At 40.3% G+C, this 13,548-nt stretch overlaps 1 protein-coding gene across 4 annotated transcripts in view; it reads left to right on the forward strand.

Moving 5' to 3' along the window:
• gabrb3 (gamma-aminobutyric acid type A receptor subunit beta3) overlaps window positions 1-13,548 on the forward strand; it is a 48,067-nt gene that overhangs the window by 18,910 nt on the left and 15,609 nt on the right. For 2 of the 4 annotated variants that reach the window (XM_069522481.1, XM_020081150.2), the window contains exons 2-4: window positions 1,712-1,759; window positions 3,443-3,534; window positions 3,616-3,683. In XM_069522481.1, coding sequence (XP_069378582.1) covers window positions 1,712-1,759; window positions 3,443-3,534; window positions 3,616-3,683 — 208 coding nt within the window. Of the gene's footprint in view, window positions 1-1,711; window positions 1,760-1,797; window positions 3,355-3,442; window positions 3,535-3,615; window positions 3,684-13,548 lie in introns of those variants that run through there. The other 2 variants (XM_069522482.1, XM_020081151.2) reach the window with 2 other exon arrangements.

A 13,548-nucleotide genomic window follows, 5' to 3' on the forward strand; every position in this document is an offset into this window, starting at 1 on the left:
ACCCTTTCCAACTTTTAATGATATGAATGAATTTAATTATCAATAGATTACATCACTACAAAAATGTCATAGTCTTGACTCTGGTAACAATTGGCCACACCCTGTGGTTCTTCAGTGTGTATTTTACATCAGGGGTTCTCAACCTAGGGGTCACCACCCCCTGGGAGGTCACGAGAGGCTACATCCATGATATGTTATCGTTTATTAAAAGGCATTTTCAAACTAACTCTGTCCACACAAGTGTTTCGGCTCTGTATCACTTTTAATCCCCATCCATGCTAACACACCAGACAACTGCTCATGCACACTGGGGATGCACACGCTGGACACAGGAATGGCTCCATCAATTGATTATCCATGGTGCATTCTTTACTGGTACCTGAGGCGGATGCCGGTTCTTTTCTTCTGGAAGTGGGTTGTGTGATGTAGGAGCCTGACAAATCAGCGAAGGCTATATGCCACGACCAGAAAGATCCAATCATCGAGTGGTAGTGTGTGTCTATGTCATCGTTTCCAAACAAAGTTTCTGCCTGTCCAGACTAAAACACAGCACTGGAGTATTCAAACTAAAACAGCAGCATTTTCAAACTTCTCCTCGATAGCCACTCTGAAACTTGCCAAGTGTGTCTAAAGCAGGTTTGATGCATTTACAAATGAAAACGCAGTAGTATAGATATGTGCCAGAGGGTTTGTAAGATGATTTCCAGAAATCAAATTTTAGATCATATCCATAATTATTCCAAAAGCTAAAAAACAAACTAGTTAACTTTGAAATAAACACTGCAAATAATCCTCAGCCTTCTGATTTCCTTTGTATCCATGTGACCTCTGAGGTGACTACGACATCAGTCAATTTAACGCACAACAGGAACCTGCAACAAGGGGCAATTATTTTGTGAATTAGCTCACATCAATATCCTTTGAGATAATGGAAGTCGCAAATCTCAGGCATGGCTACGTTGGGGGTCGGGACTGAAAAGTATGGGAACCGCTGTGTTACATGAAATGCATTGACAATGTGTGAAGCTCGAAGCTCACAAGCTGTTTGTTACTTCTAGTAGTAGACAAGTTGATGTATATCAGCTCTGAAGTCATTATATGGTAAATATTTTACTCTAAGCAGAATTGAAAATTTAACTGCATCATATCAATACAATTTCCTAAAAAAAAGAAACTAAAATATGCAGATTTGTGTGTTACAGTGTCTGAATGCATATTTACCCTGATTTAAGACAGTGGAGCAAAAGATGGACGGATGCATCCTTAGTCACCCATATTGTGATATCCTCATATACGATTTTTTTCCCATTGTTGGTTGTTCGACCTACTCCAGCGTTGACTTAAGTAGGACACATACCTGAAAAAAAACAAGCCCTGATTTTTTATTAAAAGACAAAAAGTCACACACAAACAAAACTTCACACTCCAGCATTCAGGCATTCACATGCACCTGGATTACAGTAAATTTAGTCCAATTGAGTAAATTAAAGAAGGGATTTCTTTGACTGTTAAAAAATAGATTGTTTGTGAAGCTGTAGCATCTTTATTGATTTCAACCGAGCACGCCTCCCGGGATTTCTGTTTCCTGTTTTCTTGTGATTTATGATTGGATTCTGAAACAAATCTCCAGCGGAGACATAGAAGAGGTCAGGCAAACAGACAGTGACAGTCAGCAGAAAATAATGTCTTGCTTTTTATTGTGTGTTTACAGGAACGCTGTTGATGGGAACAAAAAGCTGTACGCCATCTATGATACAAGGTAAGAATGTTGTTTTCTTTAGGAAAAGAATGAAAGAAAGGCGTCTTGAAGCAGTTGAGTGAGTTTATCAGAAATCCAGCAGAAGGCCATGGTGTATTTCCTGATTGAACAGAAGAAGAAACTTAGACATACCTGGACTCCTCTAGAATACAGAAAAAATGTCAAATGTCTTGAACCAAATATAAAGCGTGTTGATGTAAACATTTCTCAACAGCAGATACTGTGGTCAATTACAGGATAATGATAATCTGACTAATGTTAGCTAACAATAGCCACCACAAGCTAATGGTCATACCAGACTAAATCAGTTTTCTGCTGAGTCATTTGAGCTGGGAGTGAATGCCGATTTCATTCATTTCCTTTGCACACATGGCCAGATGTTAGCTGTTAGTATGTGTTAGTGGATTTTTTGACCAGTGGAAAAGGGGCTTAAAGGGATAATTCACCCAAAAATGTTTTAATTCACTCATTACCGTATCTACTCACCACCATGCTGATGCAGGGGTGGGGGAAATGTTTGAGTCCAAAAAACCCTTTTGGACTTTCAGGGGTGAACAGTGTTGCAGCCAAATCCAATCCAATTTAAGTAAATGGCGACTACCTCTTCAAACGTAAAAACATAAAATACCTCCATACTGCTCCTGTGGAGTCATCCAAGAATCCAGAAGCCCCGGAATTCAAATTCAACTGGAAACTGTATCATTTACACCATGTTTTTGACCTAAACGTCCTCTGATATCCTCCTCACCATGAGCCACGTTCACAAGCTCACATGCCTCAACTATCCCTTTAAGAGGAAGATTTTTTTAAATATACTCGTTGGGAAGTCAAAGTCTTGCTCTAAGAAATTAGCAGTATTTTACCTATAGATAATGCAGAAACACCGGGTGTGTGGGGGTCTCCAGTCCACCCTGCCCCTGCCCCTGCACAGTTTTTGCGCTCCTGCTGTGTGTGTCAGATCAGGACAGTCTCTTTAATTCGCTCACACAGTATACTGTATGCAGACTGGCACGTGTCTTATCATCGTTACCGGGACAGCCTCGCGCATATGAAGAGTCATTCTCCAAACTCGGAGAGTATCCGGAGCTGAGGAGGCTCCCTGTGGGGACGAGTGTTCTGAACCCGGGCGACTAGAAAGTGTATTTTACGCACGCAGCTCCTCTGGGAAGTGGACTTGTGAATTCCTGTTGTTGTAACGAATTATTTGAGAAACCCCAGTTTGTTGTGAGCCGCTAGCAGACAGACAGACAGACAGACAAGCAGACAGACAGGCAGGCAGGAGGGGGAGGATGGGGACGCGGAGCAGCCTGAGTGAGGCTCCACAGGCGGAGATGAACACATCTGCCATCCAAGTCAGCGCGCCTCCACCTGCTGGTAAGGCGGGCTGAGGGTTTCATGATGTGGAAGGAGTCTCCCCTGATTTCACGGAGCAGAGTGTGAGCACCGTGGCTTCCGCTTGTTATCATTTGTTGAGCGCTGAGCAGCAGCCATCGGTCCGCACACAGCTCCGGAGGGATGCGGTGCAGCCACAGAACAGGGCTCTTTGACGTCCTCTCTGTGCCGCTGGTCGTGGCGCTGATGTGCGGTGCCCAGAGGTGAGTGTCCGGGGCATCACACCGGACTGAAGTCAGCCTCTCCTCCTGCAGAAACACTCACCGTCCCCGTTGTTCTCTTCTCTTGCAGCGTCAACGAACCGGGGAACATGTCTTTTGTCAAAGAGACTGTGGACAAACTGTTGAAAGGATATGATATTCGTCTCCGGCCAGACTTTGGAGGTACGTCTCTGACCCCTCATCATCAACTCTGCTGCTTCATCAGAGTCCATCTACAACTTTACTCTGCTTGTTTTTCCCAAGGTGCACCGGTGGCTGTTGGCATGAGTATAGACGTGGCCAGTATAGACATGGTGTCAGAGGTCAACATGGTGAGTTCCATGAAAATCTCCGTTCACATTTATTCGACTTTAGAAGACAGATTTTACTTTCAATAGCCACAATCACTTCGTGTATATTCTCATTATGGGTGATTTAGTTCATTAGAATCTGCTGCACCATTTTCTTAATTAGCCCCCTTTATGAATGGTTTATAAATTGTTTCATTATTGATTAGTTAATTATTTGCTGCATCAGTCATTATTTGCTATTTGCTTGTTGATCTTAACTGTGTCTTGAATAAAACATATTTGTAAATGTATTTTTAAATCAAGGGTTTCTCATGTCAGCATCTATAGTGGTCAGTCATTAGCAGGCTTCAATGATCCACCCAGAAGCTAAGTGATCTAACAACCCATTAGAGCAAGCACTCGCCAACCCTAGAGTTGGTCTGATGAAAAACATGTAAAGCTGATTTTAAGTAATAATAAAGCCATGACAATTCATAAGTACATTATTTATTAACCATTGTTAAAGCAATGATTTATAAAACCACCTTAAAGGGTGACTAAGCAAATGTTAGTTCATCTATATCTAATAGTATAAAACAAATTTATCTGTTCAACCAAAAAACATAGACAATTTATAAATCATTATTTATAGTTTTTGTATTGCCTGGAGTGGTTTGGTCATCAGATTCAGAGAGTTCTGTGGCTTTACATCCTGGTTCATTAGCCGTGCGGCTTTCTGTGATGCCCTAATAGTCCAGTTTAAAGATAAGGTCGAGAAAGTCCTGTGGACATATTTTCTCCTTTCAAACATGGAAGACAGATTAGACCTCCAGAGGTGGACACATTTCGTTTACCTCACTGGGGGCTCTGTCAGGAGCAGTGGTCCTCATGGGACCCAAAGCTTGGTCCTTATCAGGCAAGAGGTCATTTCTAAGGTTCTAGTTAAGGGACAAGCTGTGACTTGAGGAAAAGTCAATTTAGGGTTTGACACGAATTGGTTATGGCTAAGGTTAGGGTTAGGTTCTCCTTAATGACTAGAGGTCAGTGCTATCTCCTATAAAGGATAACTGTGCCTTTGTGTGTGTTTCCGTTTGCGGGCTGGCACAACATGGCTTCTACAGTTTAATGCCTGTATGCCATCTATCATGGGTCTGAACTGCTGACAGAGCCTGATGCCTGATCACATGGTGCCAAGAGGAAATAGCCCCTGACATGCTGCCCTGACAAGTGTGTGTGATGAAATGTACCCGCAGCGCATTTTAATGCATCTCTACGCAGCAGCAGAGACAGTGAGACCCACAGAGACGCTTAACACTTCCCTCCAGTGACAACTCAGATTCATATTTTGGAATTGAGTTAGATGCTTGAGTTAGCTTCGGTCAAATATTATGGTGATATTAAAACACGCAGCCTAGGTTTATTTTATTGTTACAGCAGTCAGATGAAGGTTAAGAGGTTTTCATTATCTGCACAATTTGGATTTTGTGAGTGGATTTCTTAAAAGATTAAGTCTAAGGATAGTAAAATAAATGCAGTAGACGAGGGAGAGAGATGAGATGAGATTTTCATCAAAAGTCATGCCCCTTCTTGAAGTCATAACTCTAAATTCTTTTTTAAAGATTCAATGTGACTTACACTTCAATCTCCATCACATCTTCTATGTCCATTGTGAATAAACGTCTAACCCTTTGTGATCCTGGAAAGAAAATGCTCCTCAAAACTCAGAAAATTGCCTGAGAATCATCATGTTTTAAATGTTCTTCAGTATTAAAGTGATGCAGTGACAGCTTCATGAACATCAATGGGTTCATTTCAAACAGGAACAGCTAGCAGCTTATTCAGCATAGTTTTAATGCATCTGTCTAAATTGCATCTTGGGGTGGAGCAACAGTTTTAGACTTTAAAGATCTCTGAAATACAATAACTTGGGTTACGTTCGTTTGAATAGAGTCCTCTGTTTGCTTCAAAATGTGACCATTTAACATGAATGCTATAATGTCATTTTAAAATACACATGAAAATCCATAATCACTTAACTAAATTTCAGCACTTAACGGGCCAAACTTAATTTCCCTATTAGAAACCACACCTGCTTTTAACTGGAGAGTTTCTGTCTGTGCCATCATACTGTATAAAAGCACTTGGCTGCCTCAGTGGTGATCATATCAGGCTGTGTTAATGGTTTTGTTAATGGTTCAGCTCTTCATCAGGCTGGAGGAACTGGACATCTCTGGAAAATGCTGACTTTCTCTCAGCATGTGCTAAAAAGGATTTACTCGTGATATGAATGATTGGACACCAGGAGGTGATTACATTCTGTTCATGAGGGATTATAAAAAGAGTCACTTGTTTTATTTGTACAAAAATATCCACTATTGAAGATTTGTGCAGTGACAAACACACAGGAACTTTCAGGATTTCTGTTCCAACATGTCGAAACAAACTGACCTCACATCAGTTATCCATGTTTTTATTAAAGTCTGGAGGCATGATTCAAGTATAACAGGGCACTCTGAGCTGCAAAGTGCCCTGAACAGAAGCAGTTTATGCTCAACAACATTATTTCGTCCCCTTGTGTCTTCGTCCTGAGAGCTTCTGTGGCTTTTCCTCACATTTTGTTCACAAGAGCATCTCAAGGCTACAGATGGATGTGTGTGTTCAAAAGGAATCTAAAAAAAATATTAAATTGCCGGAAACTCTTTGTACCTGATACAATGTTTTGTGACAGATGTTATTTAAAGGTAGTTACTGCAGGGTTTCCATATATTGATTAAGTTTGGGCAGGCTGCTGAAGGTACATTTACAACCACTTAAGTCAATTCATAGTATTTCAAAAATTATCTGGAATCAGTCTTTATCAGTCACTGCAAAACATCCACAACCTGCACCCATCACTCTGTCAATCCACATATCGATAGGCTGCTCCCTCTCAAGCAAAATGATGTTTCATTGTAAACTCTTCTTGTGTTGTTGTTTTGGCAAGGCGAGGGACTTTTGCTTGCTTTTTGGTGGTTTGCCAATCACTCGCATGGAGGAAAAGACTATAAAGGGATCATTAGCTGCCTGTTATTCATTGGCAATGATGCTTCAGTAAACTGATTGTATTCTGTGTCGACTCTTTCATGGAGTCAGAGAGATTAGTATCTGACTTGAGTAAGAGTTACATTAGATGCTTGTTGATGAATTCTCACTTGTGGTATATACTGTTAATGAAGCAAAGTAAGAGTCATATATACACCATAGATGTCATTAGTCATTTACTATAGCAAAACTCATTACAGGACTTTGACACAATTTGATTTGATTTGAAAAAAATGAGAAATATTTGGAAACTTAAGTAGCATATTTAGTAAAGAGAAATTAAAAACTAATGAAGACATTACCGAAAAAACATTACCACTACTTAAATATTCATAGGTAATTATTTATGCACAATCCAAAATATGTTGTGAACCTAACAGAATTCTAGGTAAATCTAATTCTACAGATACATAAACTTCGTCTTAAACCCTCAATGCAGTTCTTCCCCGAGTGAACAAAATCAAGGTTAATACGATTCTGTTTTGTTAAACACAGAAAATGTGTTTTCTTATTCTTTTGACTTCTTAACATATGGAAATATTCAAAATTGGGTGAGAAGAGATGAGCAGGGCTGTATTAGAAATCTCTGTACTTGACAGATTCCACAGTGAGATATGTGCAACAAGGAGTCAGTCCATCATTCACCAGGAGGAGTGTTGACGCCACATTCCCTCTGATTTACTGTAGCTGCAGCAGCCTCAGCAACAATAACTGCTGTTTGTCCTTCCTGCACTTTAAAACATTACTTCTCATCTACTCGTGTCCCTTTGTTGGTCCTGTTATTGCCTTCTTTGTCATGGCTCTAAATGGTCCCAGCTCTGTGTTTAAGGCCCGGTGAGCTTCTCTCTGAACAATATACTACAGTTAAGTGTTAAAGTTTGCCCCCACAATCTCAGACTGTGTCTTACTAGCTTAGTTTTCACAAGGTGGTTGGGTCTGGAAAACATCTACTCACAGTCGGTTGAGTGCAGATGTATTTTGTAACAATCACTGATGTATGGAGAGGGTTTGGATGCTGAAGTGACTCAAAACCTGTGAACAAATGCAAAGTTGATTAATTAAAGCAACTGAATATATGGCATCACTTTCTTCCGGTGGTGGAGATTTGACGTTTCCAGAATAGCTGCCATGTCTGTCCAGTTAAAAGATGTGAAGCCAACACCAGCGACAGCTCAGTGAGAGACGTGTCCAGTCAGATCATGGACGGCTTCATTTTGATGTCCAAGTGAAAATGAGAACTGTCAGTCATCTATTCAGCAGCTTGGCAGAAGAGCCATGAGTCCTGAGTAAATCCTTATTGAGCCTCACCAGACGACACTGAGAGGAGACACACTTTGTCCAAACTAAAGAAAAAAAGCTGAATAAATGCAAGATAATTATTCTAATTAGAAAAATATGTGTCTTTTTTGGCATTGTTTTTATTTTGGTTTACGTGAAAGAAGAAAAAAGTGCAAGCCTTTGGTCATTGCTGAACACTTTCTACACTCACTGATCATGAATTATCTGCCTCCTCTCTGCAGCTCGCCTTTGACTTGCTGACTGGACGCTTTTAAAGTGTGTATCGGTGAGAAAGTGTGTGTGAGTGTGTTCGACATGCATGCCTGTTATTTGCAGTAACCTTTAATCGGTTAATAGGATCAGAGACCACATTTAGTAATTCAGTGTCAGTTGTTGGTGCAGAGTTGAGAGTGGTGCTGTAAGAGATCTGCAGTGCACTGTGTGTCTGTGTCGTCTCTTCGCCTCTACACGTTCTCCTGTGAGTGCCGTGTCTCTTATTGTCTCCAGTTGTAGTCCAGAGGAAAACAAGAAAGTCACATCAGATTTTCATTCCCACTTTTCACACCCTGAGCTGTGATTGAGTCACGATCAGTGTTTACTGGGTCATTTCACTGGACCTCTTATTTTGAAATTAGACATTACAGCTGAATACCTTGTCTCTGTTGACACACTCATCGCAATGTCAGTTAAATCGAATTTAACTGTAATGGATCAATGAAGTTGGTTGAAGTTGAAGTTTTGTCCCATGTAACTAGTAGCTCAGGAGATGGAGAGGGTCTCCCGATCCCCTGCACCTCCAATCTGTGTTCTGAAGTGTCCTTTGCCAAGACACTGAACCTCAAATTGCCCCTGACAGCTGTACTAACAGTTTATGAATGGTGTGCGGTAGAAAGAGCGCTGCGTATAGAAGCACTGTATAAATGTGTGTGTGAATGGGTGAATGTGACCTGCACCGTAAAGCACTTTGAGTGGCCAAAGACTGGAAAAGCACTATATAAATACAGCACTATATAAAAATATCAGTTGCTGACTGACTGAATTTTTTCATGAATCCATGAAAGATCAGATCCATGAATAACTCCTTGGGAAATCAGTGAATATGGATAACTTCTGCGATACCTTTTTTTGACAGGCTGACGGAGACACATAAGCTGCCTTCAGACATCCTGTTGTACAGTTGAAAAATCTACTTGTCACCACCCTCTGCTGTACTCGATTCCTCTACTCTTTAAGCCAGTACATCCACCAGCTGATTTGTTTGGTCCCGCTCTAATGTTGATAAACTGTACATCTCTGGTTTGTATGTTCTTTACCTCCTGAGTTTTAACAAGCTGATTGGTTTTGGTGTTTGAGCCATTGATCAGTTCACCCATACAGTGGTCAAAGTTTTATTAATAAGACAAGAGTTCTGTATTTAACTTATGTGGATTTTTTTATTATACTAATTATTATTTTAATGTATTTTTTATCTATGGATAGATAACAGTTCAACTCAAACCTATTTCCAAGATTTCTAACACCATCACACACTAATTACGTCTGTCTTTCAATCATGTTAAAAATCGATGATGTTAGAGATTCTTTCAGAAGCGAATCAATGGTAATGACACTGACTGTTCAGTCATACTCATACTGTACAGATCAGGCAAACATTTGTTTTCTCTCCCTCAGACGTGTAGTGCATAAAGGTGTTAGTGGCATGTGTTCAAAGAGACAGAGTCACACGAGGTATTGGCCCGTTATAGCCTGTGTGGGCGAGCTGCAGAGCCTGTTGTCTTGGAGATGAGATTATTAATATATTTCTGACTTAACTTTCTCCACTCCTTTATTTTTAGCTCTAACATTAGGATTGTTTTGTGTCCTTTTCCATTCTGTTGTTATTTCTAATAATCCTTGTTAAGTGGGTGTTCATGTAACACAAAGGTACTCTAAGAACAAAATACAATATTAGTGTATTTATGAGGAATCACTGGCTGTGACGTGACCCCACAGAGTCTCTGTCCAGGTGTATAAAGCACCTTAAGCACTTAAGCAGAAAATCCTTCCGGCGTTGTTGTTACGTATTTATTCAGCAAACACAGTATGAGTCAGAACGAAGAAAAATCCATCATGTGCTTTAACACCCATCCTTTTTGGCACTTTAACATTCCCCACCTTCTGCATGGAGGAGGTGATACCCTTAAAAACCTCATACTACTCTCAGATTTATATTGAAGCGCTGAATAAAGAAGTCAGACACATCACACCTCAGGCTTCAGCTCCTCATAACGTAAGAAGAACTGAGCTAGAAATACTCGAGTCGCCTAAATACACCATGCTGCGTTTCACACCATGCTGGAACAGTCATGAGTGTTGCACATTAGTGGGATGTGACTCTACGGGACTAATCCTCTGTGCAGCAGAATCATTCATCACTCTTAACGACGTGCTAAAGATCAAAACTGAGCTTTATTGAGAAGAACCACCAGATTCCAGGTTTCCAACTTTGATTTATGCGATCAGTTGCATTTTAGGTTGCAGAGCATTGAGAGGAAATATTGTGAGAGCTGTCATGATTCCTAACAGACATGTTCTGGGGGTTCTGCCTTATTTGTTTCCCAGACCTTCAGAATTTTCAGTTTAACAGGTGTGAATGGTGACTCAGAGCACGACAGTGGACCAAAATTTGGTCTGAGGGGGTCTCGGTCTGAGGGGGGCTCGACTGGATCAAACAAACCGTTTAGGGACATTTGCAGTGCGACATTTTTTGGGGGAGGGTTTGGACTTTTGGACCAATTGCAGGAAGTTGTAGCAGCATTACACATTAGAAGAAGTTGAAGCAGCTCACAGGATTGCTTGCAGTCTTTGCCTTTGACAATAAAGTGTTTGAATGACGAGAACATTCTTTTGGTGGTACTTATATCATGATGATCTTACAGTGGCAATAAAATTCATGAAGTGAACCAGTTTATTCATTTTCTCCACTCAAATGGAAAAACTACCTTTTTCCTTGAGCCAAAAAAATAATTTTCCTCGTTGCACTTGTATTTTTCATATATTTGTCATATATGAAAGGATTTAAAATGCTATCACGTGCACTTTTTCCCCTGAAGAAGAAGAATAAACAGGGCACATTGTATTGAACACCTAATGAAAGTTTCCTCTTCATCTCTCTATACAATAAAAATAGCTCACCTGCAACTTTGCTCTCATAACATAGTTCTTACCAGTAGCCTGTTTTAAGGTGTCGGAAGGAAGGAAATCATGTAATTAATAGTTTGTTAAATGCCGCCTGGGAGGATGCTGTGACAAACGTGTTGTTTGTATAACACCTATAGTACACTTTGGAATTTCTATGGCAACATTCAGCTGTCTCACAGAGTGATGAAACCCCTCCCTCTTGTGTGGAGTAAGTGCTATTCCTGTATTCCCAGCAGATATCGTTGTGTTAACTTGACATAGACGATGTTTGACTGGCACAGAGTAACCATGTATGAGTATTAGACTGTGAACTCTCCGATCTGAAGATGACGTGACAGTGTCGTCCTCCCACTGGGCCTCATTTACTCACTGGTGCTGAGAACCAACCTCTTTCTGTCTCTTGTGGTCTTCATATCCGACAACAAACAGCAGCACCTTTCAGTGTGACCAAACAGAAACCAAGAACATCTGCAGGTATCTTCACATTCTTCTTTTGTGGCCAATTGCTCTACTGTATGACGAAGGCTTTTGTTATCAGACACAGCCATTAGTAACATTATTGGCATATTATGGGATATGACAATCAGTCACTCTGTGGTCTATGATCTGCACAGGAGGTTCATTTGTAACAGAGCTACTCCATAATACAGAGTTTTTCACTGGAAACGCATTTTAGCCTTTTACAAGCCAGTGATTGCATTAGCCAATTAGCATGAACTTTTTATTCATGCTTTGCAATCATTGGCTCACTCAGCAGCTGTGTGGCTACTGGTTGTGTACTTTTTGCAACTAGACTGTCCGATTTCAAAGGTTCCTTCAAATGTCTTTTCCTTCCATGGACATAAAAAATAACTAAAAACAAGTTCTAAGTCCTGACAAAGATTAAGAAAAGTCCCCCCAAAAATCTTGTAAGAACAACAATATAAGTCTACGAAAAAATAACCAAAGACCACGAATGAACAAAAATGTTCTTGTTCAGGGACAGAGAATGGCTTTTCCTGCCAAGTTTACCTCTTTAACTATTTGTTATGAATTGTTGATTTATTGCCATAAATCTGTCTGAATATTTCTTTGATTTAGCTTTTATCATTTGATGATATTGATTTAAACTGGTTCAACTTGCCCAAATATTCAAACAAGCTTATTAATTCAAATATATAATTATAGTATGACCATTGCATTAAGAATTCATTCTAAAAGCAAAAAAGTTTTATAGTCAGGAACAGAAAGTTTGACTGGTAGTTTTGTCAGAATAGGTCTGTATTAAGGAGATCAAAACCAAAAATGTGTATAGGCAGTGGCGGATCATGGATTTTTCTAAATCAGGGGCCTTAAGGTGGTGTGATTGTCAGAGGAAAGCTCCCTGTGTACCAACATAAAGCTTGCTGTAGAGAATAAACCGAGGCATGGGATCGAGCCCCGTGGGACCCTTCAGGTAACACAGAGTACTGCAGGGGAGCAGGAGACTGCATTGTACCAAGTGTCCATTGAGAGTTATCTAGTACAGTGTTGTTTTTGAGATGCTAATGTTCAAGGCCGTGAATGACAACAGCTGAGGAGAGATGAGAAGATGTAAAAGAGACTGAAATATTTGCGGTCCAGACATCGAGTGAGAGGGCTGCTGCTTTAGGTGAGCGCCATCTCTGTAGAGTTAGAGCTGTTGTGTAAAGCTGATTCACCCTGCCCACACCTCTGCTGTGTGTGGGTGGGAGCGTAATGAGGGCATCTTCTGTTCACAGGAGGTCACAGAGAGTTGGGAGGGTGAAGGTATTTCTACAGAGAATAAAAAAAGTAAAACAGCCATGTCTGAAGCCATGCAGGGATATTCTGGAAAGACACTCTGAATAGTACACACTACTCATTCTGATGGACTGAAAATATGTCTGTGGCCCACGTCTGTGGTCAGATGCACCGTTTTCTTTAATTCTTTAAATACCGGTTGAGAGAAAAAATACACATTATATAATTTTATATTATAATTTTTACATTATATTGCGAGTGGTATCACATTGGTTATACAGTCCAAGCACAATTCAAGCTTATGGTCAGCCATGCATGATGCACCTGTCCCTTTGCACCTCCCTTTGCATCAGGTCAGCAGTTTCCGACATGAAGAAAAAAAACACGGACCAGCTTGTACTAATTATTAGTTCAGTGTTGAAAAAAAGAACATATTGATTTTATGTCCGAAGGAAATCCAGGTATTTTTTGAACCACTTCATTATGAATATACCGTCACACCAGAAAATTGAAATGTAGGCATTTTCAGTGCAGCCAAGTTTTTTGTTTATTTCTTGAGACCTGCTTATTTATTTAAGAGAACATTAGTCAGCAGAACAAGGCAGAGCCAAGTGAGCTAGTAAAGAGC

This window comes from Paralichthys olivaceus, chromosome 3 (assembly GCF_024713975.1).
Source record: "Paralichthys olivaceus isolate ysfri-2021 chromosome 3, ASM2471397v2, whole genome shotgun sequence".
Taxonomy (NCBI): domain Eukaryota; kingdom Metazoa; phylum Chordata; class Actinopteri; order Pleuronectiformes; family Paralichthyidae; genus Paralichthys; species Paralichthys olivaceus.